Genomic DNA, 9,563 nt, shown 5'->3' on the forward strand with positions numbered 1-9,563 from the left:
ACCGCAGTGAATTTGCTGTGCTCAACACCACAACCAACAAGCTGCCTAACCCTCCACCTTACCGCAGAAATACCCAAAATGAAGCAACAAGAACAAGAACAAGAACAACAACAACAACAACAACAAAACAACAACAACAACAAACCTGTCACTGTAACTTACAGATTTAAAGGGGATGGCTAGTAACTGATCAGTGGGAATCAGTGGGAATGCTGAGGGATGATTGTTCCAATCCTTGTGGGATTCATTTATGAGTACATTATATATCTATTCTTGTGTGAAAATTATTTGCTTCAGAACGGTCTCATATTCAAGTAATGTGCAGATTAATGCTTCCAGGTAATCGTCCCTGGTCAGTGACGGAGCATTAAACTGCACATTACTTGAATATGAGACCGTTCTGAAGCAAATAATTTTCACACAAGAATAGATATATAATGTACCCTTAAATGAATCCCTCAAGGATTGGAACAATCATCCCTCAGCATTCCCACTGATTCCCACTGATCGGTTACTAGCCATCCCCTTTAAAAGCAGATGGGCATTGATGCAGTGACGTTTGTTTGTATCTGGTGGCCTTTCACATCTCACAGATGGTGTGTATATTCTAAAGATGGCTCTTTTAAGAGGGTATGACCATTTCTTGCAGAAGCTAGCATCCACAAAGAGTGAAACAAAAGCCCCCCTTGAATATTTTCCTCATTAATTCATGATAATGGTTTGGTCTTTTATTTTACATCTTCCTAATTGTCTAGAACTTTTGGTAGGAAACATTAAAATAATGAAGTAATTTGCATCAACTTAGAAATATTTGCACATACTCCAAATGAAAGAAAGGAAACCGAATGAAAGAAAGGAAATCGTCATGCTTGGACTACAGGGAAAACTCGGTATAACGAACACTGCTATAACGAGATACCGGTTATAACGAGGAAATTTTCTCGGTCCCAAATTTCCTTCCACACAAGTCTATGTAAAATGCTACTCTTATAGCGAGATCGGCTATAACGAAATAACTGCTATAACGAGATAGATTTTGTGACTTCCAAACAAAGAAAAACATAGTAAATCAAACCTGCTATAGCGAGGTAAAGCAAAATGCCTTCGTTAAAGCTTTTCTTCTTCCGAGATTGTAAAGCTTGATGCGCCAAAAACTGTCTTGTACACACATACTAGTAATCATTTTCTTCAGTGCAGCTAGCACTGCATGTTGTACGTGTGAAATGTGTGTGTGCACGCACACTGATACAATAAACTGCAGAAAATTTGGTGGGACGGCCATGTACATGACATCATCATGACGTTTAGCAGGTGTGAGGCAATCTGATGCTGTGATTGGCCTTCTACTTAGGGAATTCCCCGTCTTCACACACACACGCAGTCATAACGTACATACAGAATGTGTCACATACACACACAGCATTGTGCAGACCATATTATTCAAGCTTTCCACACAACACACACCCATACGATAACCACATACCAATCCACAGACGATCTTGATACAATCGCAAGCTATATAAATTTACAAATTCAAACATCTACAATTAATAAGAAACACATTCTTGATATTGGATTTCCTTGGCGAAAAACATCTTCTTACCCATAAAGGTGAGTAATTCCCTCACACACAATATCAAGTTATCAGTATTGATTGAAATATGATGGGTAGTCCCACATGTGCAAATTAATGTCTTTATTTTATGCCTTCTTTTATGCCTACTGATATAACGAGATATCGCCTATAACGAGGAAAATGACTCGGTCCCGACCATCTCGTTATATCGAGTTTCCACTGTATTAGGAATCTAATTTTGGAATTTTGATGTTTGTGTTATATGCTATCATACAGTCATTCATTTCTTTGTTTGTGATATGTAATGTCACACAGTAGACCGGCCAGCTCACTCCACCATGGGGGACTACATGGTTCCACCCAGTGCCAGACGTCAGGTGGCTCTACCCCCTCCACCGGACAGTCACCACTTCAGTCAGCATGGTCACGCCCCACCCCCACCCCTACCAAGCTCCAAACCGCCCACCACCCCACCCCCATCAGGTAGCTCTCATGGTGAAGCAGCCTATCTAGACATGTCACAGGCCTCGCTGGAGAGGAGGAAAAAGAAGAAAGGAGCGACTCCTTCACAGCCAAAATCATCTCCATCCAGCCAGTGGGAACCGGTTCAGTCTGGTTTGGAGCAGTACGATCGGGTGCCATCCCTCGCCAGCCGCTCCAGACTGGTGCAATCAGCATCAAACCAGTCTCATCCAGCCCTACCCGCATCAGAACCTCCAGCCACCCAAAGACTTATGTTTTATGGTTCAAATGATGATGAAGTGGATTTATGATAATGCCATACTGTGGGATCATGGTGAACATTTCTTACAGTGCTTTTTCCAAGGAATTGACATGATTTTGCAACTGAATACAGGAAATTTATCAATGCCATCAAAGAATTTGAAGCAACATGGAACAGACCTACACATAGGTATTCAGTATCACCTGAGTATTTTTGATATAATTTTGAGGTCATTTGGCTTTATAGGGTGAACTTTTCATGTTATTGTGTCAGTTAGTTGTTGATTTAATGTTGTGTACATTTACCAGTAATGCATATCTTGTTTGGAAAGGGTTTGGTATCTTGTAGTCATAACATTGAGGGTGGTTGTATTCTGCTCCTGTGAACATTTTGACCTGCTCCTGTTCACAAAAATTTGTGTGTGGTGTACAAACTGTGACAGTGAATACTGAAATCTGGGCAGCCATCTTTCTAGTGGTTTAATTTGTCTGTGATAATTTGAGGACACCATACCTCAAAATGGTTATTTTGGTCGTCTTGGTCATGATATACTTACTACAAGTGTTACTCTTATTCTCGTCGGGCGTTTGGGTTCTTTGACATCATGCAGACCTGCACCAGGTCCTGGCACAGTTCTGTCCAATGACACTAATCTGGAGATATCACGCATGTACGTAGTGACCATTCTGAAATTTAGCTATTTGGGGGAGCCTTTTGTCAAGTAAGTTTGAGAACAAATATTAATTATATGAGATGATGATAAGAATTATGCCAGAGACATCATTACTTACTCTTGTCTCTTTTCTATCCGTAATACTCTTTCTATGCCGAGTGATTTTCCAGTGTGTGCAGGCAAGAACAGAATACTTGCTTGCGATTAGTGGTAGGAGTTATTTATTGACTGAACGTGTAGTTATTAGTTTGACATTTGAAGAATTTGCATTCTCATTTAAGCTGTGGGTGTACTGGTGGCAGAATGTTTGCATTTGCATCAGAAATCAGCAAGCTTCACTCAGGTAAATATTATGTCAAAAGTTTGTTGAAAGAACTTCATCAGTTTGTCATGAAGTTTTGACTTGAACTCACAAATTTGATGAGAGAATTTATTGAAATGATTTAGAGATTAATTGCGACTTGATAAATACAAGCTAAATTATGGTAAGATGTTCCACAAATCACACTTTCCTACTGATTATTTTAATGGGATTATGTCTGTACAGTAAAGTAGCTATGCAGTGCAGTTTGGAGACAACAGAGAAAGATCTGTGTGTGTGGTGATCTATGATTTGAGTGGAATTGAAACACATGAAGGCTTGACAGTGTGTTTGTTTGGATTTGCAGTACAGAGGGTAACTGCCTATGAAAGAAGTAAGGAAATGGGACGGAGTATAGTCCAAGAATTTGGTCCTTGTCGTAAGCCTATTTGGTTTCTTTTCGTTGCGTAGATTCGTCTGTCCAGTCTGACTTCTTGTAGGGTAACATATAAGCAAGCAGACTGTGGGATTATTGAGGAAAGATTAAACTGCCTTGGTTTAAAAGCACAAGCCAAAGAAACTCTTACTGCTCTAACAAGTGCTGGATTGACCCATGTGCCAGGTATGTACAGCTGGCCAGGTCTCCTTATATGCCAACAAACCCCATTTTTTTATACGGAAACTTTGTAATTGGAATCTTGTGAGCGATGTGCCATTATTCAGAGATGATTGCTGTAGTCTACATTGTGATTTCATGCAGTCCAGTGTTCTACTTCATTACTGGATGATTTTATATAATCTTTGCCTCATACTCACAACATTAGTCAATGAAAAGCATTATTGCAACACTTTGCCAACTCTATGTAATCTCTCCGTTAATTTGATGACAAAGCTATGTTTACTTCTTTTCCGCTTTTTTATGCTTCCTGCTTCCTGGAACCATAGTACGTGTTCACTTTCTACATATTTCCCCAAGGGTCATTTCAATATCTTGTTCCCTTTAAACTCCAAGTGAATATTACTGCACAGTTTAATTGTATGTATTCAATGCCTAAAGGGAGATTTGAAATGGTATACTTGTAATATCATGTTTTGTGAGATGCCTGAGGTTGAAGTATGGAGAAATAGGCAATATACCCAATATCAAATTTTTACACCAAATCTGGTTATAATAAATCATTCCTGTCCTGCAGTATCCCCAGAAATTGTTAGAAAAGTGATACAAATATACTGTACAGTTCTATACAGAAAACAAATTTACATAGCAGCCTGAAGTGCAAATGTAAAAGGACAATCACATTATTGACTAATATACCCTTTCCACATGAAACCGCTATCCACATGAAGCCAGCATCCAAATGAAACCAGTATCCACATCATACCAGTATCCACATGAATCTAGTATCTACATGAATCCAGTATCTACATGAAACCAGTATCCGCATCAAACCAGTATCCATATGAACTCAGTATCCACATCAAACCAGTATCCACATGAACTTACCATCCACATCAAACCAGTGTCCACATGAATCCAGTTATCTACATGAAACCTGGAGGGGGGGGGGGGGGGGGGGGGGGGGGGGGGGGGGGGTGGGGGGGGGCATTTCATGAATATCATGTCGGATATTTTGCTGACAAACTGTTTCAAGCTACTGAAATCATTGTATCTGATTGGCGGAGAGCAAATTTGTCCGACAACTTTATTGGACAAAATGCTTCATAAAATGCCCCCCAGTATCCACAAGAAACCAGTGTCCACATGAAACCAGTATCCATATCTATGAATCTAGTATCCACGTGAAACCAGTACAGTCGTATCCACAAATTCAGAATAAATCTGTTCCTGCTTGTGAGGGTTAGACTGGAGAACTATACAATAGTGCTGAGCTAGATATTTACCACACTGGTATGTATGGTATAATTATGTTAACAAAATATTAGTATCAACTTCTATACTCACAATGTTCATTAGTTTTAAAACACTGTACTATTATACATCTTCAACATGAGATATTCATTGATCTTGTTTTGATTTTATTCTATTGCCATGTATTAACTGCCATGATAGACGGGCTGTGAGATGTGCATTTGTTAACATATCCATTGGGGGATTTATTTAGTTTCATTTTGTTATCATGCAAAAGTGTGCAACTGCATCAGCTCAGAGAGCATGAAATTTTAAGATTAGGATTCCTGCAGAATAATTCTCTGTAGATTGCTTGCTCTTTGTATCTTTGAGTTTGTATTAATTTGCTTTTGTGTACATACAGGATTTCTGGATGAAATTCCCGAACTCCTCCCAAAATTTGGAAGACCAAAAATGGCATTCCTCTCATGAAGCTTTGCACAAAACTGCAGCGAAAATGTTTTGCCCACATCTTGACTATCCTAGGACTGAGGACTGAGGAGCTGCTTAAAAAAAAACATTCAGTAATAATTCATTTGTATCATATTTGTAAATACTTACAAATATTAAGAGAAATGTAACTTCTTTTATATATTTGAAAAGTAATGTCAAAGCATTTCTGTTGAGGTTGTGTTCTGGCAGCAGATACCCAAGATGTTAATTTTCACTTGATTTCAAAAATGTCATCCTGATTTTTTTTTTTTTTTTGCATTGTATTTTGCTGAAGTTTATAGGCTTACAAGTTGGTGAAACTGTTGCATGTCAAATCCCTGTGTAACTATGGTATTTATATTCATCTTTTGAAATTATCCATAATGCCTTATTATGTGGCTGAATGTATTATTTTAATCCATCTGTATTCAGCCTCAACTCTCTGCCCTGTGTGATGTCATATTTTATGTGTCAAACATCTGTTTTATGCAAGACAAACTGCTCATGGAATTAGTGAAGTTAGTTTCATGTCATTGAGTCCATATTAGACCTTCAAGTATGATGGAAAATGTTTATCATGTTCATATTATATGTTTATTCATGTATGGTATGATACTCATAACAAAGCAAGTGAATCAAATGTTGTATTATGTGACAATAAATGTCAAAATACTGATTTGTAATGATGAGGATTTTTCGTGATCGTTTCTTGAGTGGATTTTCACTAGATTGTGATATGATTTAGCCAGTTGGTGTGTGGATATCTTCTCTTTATACAAGCATCACACTGTCCCAAAATTGAGCAAAGATGGACACAAGATATTAAAGGGAAATGTTCAAATTTGGCTCTGATCTTAATCCACTACTCATGCATTCTTATGGTGAAGCCGCCATGTCATCATCCTTGATAATTGTGATTTGTTAAAAAATTTGAAAACATTCTTATTCCTCATCCCAATCACTATAAATTCTTAAAGACATAATTTACCATTTGCAGATGAAGCAAAAACCCAGCATTAGTACTTTAATACAGTTCTAAAATGTGAGTTAGGGATAGAAACAACCACTGTAAAAATTTGAATCTGTAAAATTTACAAAATGTGAACCATAGTTATAATAAAAATGTTTCCAGACTAAACCGTCTACAGTTACAGTTTATTGAGAAAAACACAGATATCTCCTTATATTGTAGGCTTTATCGCTGTAATCTATACTGTATATGATAGGATGTTTTATGGTACAACAGACCTACACATATGCATTAAATGTCAGATCTTGAACATTTTTAAAATCACTGTTCCCAAAGGTAAACAGGACCTTTAAACTCTGAACCCAGTATATCCAATCTGTAGTTGTTCAAATGTAAAGGTCAGAAAATCATCCGAAGGTCTCCTTTAAACATGTTGTTTTCAAACTATCTGCAGCAGAGCCCCAATGTGACAGTGTCGTGTGTGGGTGAGTTCTAGACACCCCCCCCCCCCCCCACCCATCTCTCTCACGAGTCTTGTGAATGTTCAGGTGAAGAGTGACGAGGTGCTTGGTCCTAGTCTGAACCACTGTGCTGCTGACGTAATACATTAAAGGGATAGTATGGTATTGGTGGAGATGAGAAATGGGCTATTAACTTTTTGCGAGATATGAAGAATCCACTTGTGAAATAGTACAGAGCATACCATTCTAAGAGGTATTCAAAGTCAATTTGATGAAACTTGGTTTTGGAATGGACGAGACATCCAAAAACATCCAAAAAACAAAGTGATCATAATAAAAGGTGGGTCCCACCTTTTATTAGAATTTGCTCGTATTTGGGTATTTCAAAACCTTAGAATTTGCTCGTATTTGGGTATTTCAAAACCAATTCTTATCAAATAAACGTCGAATTTCATGTGGAATTACATGCTCCTTCATATTTCATAAGAGACTTCTCATTATCTCACCCGAAATGTTAGAAACCTGAAGTTAGGTCTCAACCAACACTATACAAACCCTTTAACTTGATTTTTACAGTCTCATTTGGGGGGGGGGGGGGGGGGGGGGTAGTGAAGATCAGATCGTGCAAAGTAAAGGGGGGGGGGGAATGGTAGTTCTCCACTCAAAATGGTAATAGCCATTGTATTGAAAATCTCATTGGTAAGAAAATAGAAAAGTAATTTTTAGCAGTTTAATATATTTTTTAATTTAATTTGATATACCAAAATTGTATTCTTCACATGATCACAACTTTCTTAAAAGAATACACTGTTCTACAGAGTGCCTCTCATAGGGTTCAACACTAACTTTTTGCTCTAGAAAAAAAACAACTAAAAAAACTTTTTGCTCTGGTGGCCAATTGGGCCAGTAAAATCTTCAAATTTGTAAATTCTGGAATTTTGTGGCCAGAAATAAAAACAAACATAGAAATCCAATTTGAATCTTAGTTGTCACTAAAAGATAGCCATTATCGAAATTTGGTGACCTGACATAATTTTTTAGTGTCCCCAAGCCACCGCTATTGTCGAGTCCTATGTAACAATAATGAAAAGTTTTATTGCAAAATGGTCTAAGCGCCATTTTTAAACATTTCAAATTAAGTCCATCATCAGATAGAGCAAAATTAAACCTTTCCAGTGATACCCCACTTGTAACATAACAAGGAATATCCTAAAAGTTTGATTAAAAGTACAAAATGTGTCTTGTATTTTATCATTCATTTCTTTGTTTTTGAGCAGCTTTAATTGCAGATATCTCAATTTGATAAGAATGAATTTAGCTCGTTTTGTGATAAAACTCTTCATTTATACAAACGTCCATTATAATATATACACCAAAATGTGTATTCTAATGTAATATATTGAGCTGTTTGCAGATTGGTACATGTACATGTGTTTGCGGTTACAGCGCGTTATTCCGAAGGTTCGTTATTCCGAAGGCTCTTGAGTCCGAAGGTTCATTGTTCCGAATTTCATTTTGGGATCAACGAATCTTCGGAATAACGAACCTTCGGAATACCGCCACAAATGTTCGGATTAACGAACCCTTTTTCATTTTCGGATTAACGAGCCTCTAGGTATAGGGAATTTGCGTGTTTCGGATTAACGACCCTTCGGAATAAGGAACCTTCGGAATAACGAACAGCACCCGTATTGGTTATCAACATACTGCCCTCTATTTTCAATCCGACACCATTTTACAAATCACAGAAAGTTGAAAAAGAGAGTCTACAGCACCGGTCCAAGCCTGCATGTATTATTAATACAAAATAGGAAAAGCACAATATGACATTGTGCTTCAATAATTAATACAAATAACCAGTTTTATATCAAATCCTCATCACAATATATAAGTGTATTGAGCGGAGTTAATAAATAGTGATTTTCCAATATTCATGACGTGATTTCTTACATGTTAACAAGAAATATTGTGTATTTATCTATTAACGTTTACATTTTAAGGAAGACATCCACTCCAAAATTTCATAAATTTCATAAGAAAAGGAAAAAATTCCTGCAGAACAGTGCAAAAATGTTCAAAATGCAATAAGAAATAAGGAAGTTGTGACACTTTGATTTTTTTTTTCCAGAAAACACTTCTTGACCAGTCGTTAGGAATATTCAAATCAACAATTTGATGATTTCATGCTCTCACTATTTCTTCAGAAATCACAAAAATCTCACATTTCAGCTAAATAGATACAAAACTTGCCTTATCTATTTTCGTATGGGAATATGCTTTAACTGTATTAGCTAGAAATAAAATCTTTTTCGAATTTCATATAATTATAACATACATGAAAAATTGTGAGGGCATGGCATCATCAACTCGCTCGATCATTTGAATATTCTTAAGGACGACTGGTTAAGAAATGTTTTCCGAAGAAATGTGAAATTCCACAATGTCATATCTTTCGATTTCTTATCCGACTGTTGTCTGTTTTTGAAACATTTTGGAACATAAAAGAAGAATTCCACA

General features: G+C 37.0%; 1 protein-coding gene across 1 annotated transcript in view; it reads left to right on the forward strand.

The window, feature by feature from the left end:
* LOC139731977 (uncharacterized) overlaps positions 1-4,794 on the forward strand; it is a 171,424-nt gene extending 166,630 nt beyond the window's left edge. Inside the window, exon 17 of the mRNA XM_071642886.1 lies at positions 1,892-4,794. Coding sequence (XP_071498987.1) covers positions 1,892-2,349 — 458 coding nt within the window. The 3' untranslated portion in view covers positions 2,350-4,794. The remainder of the gene's footprint in view (positions 1-1,891) is intronic.
* The last annotated feature ends 4,769 nt before the right edge of the window (positions 4,795-9,563 follow it).

This window comes from Diadema antillarum, unplaced genomic scaffold (genome assembly GCF_040938485.1).
Source record: "Diadema antillarum isolate AM-2024a unplaced genomic scaffold, OU_Dant_1.0 scf00000002, whole genome shotgun sequence".
Taxonomy (NCBI): Eukaryota; Metazoa; Echinodermata; class Echinoidea; order Diadematoida; family Diadematidae; genus Diadema; species Diadema antillarum.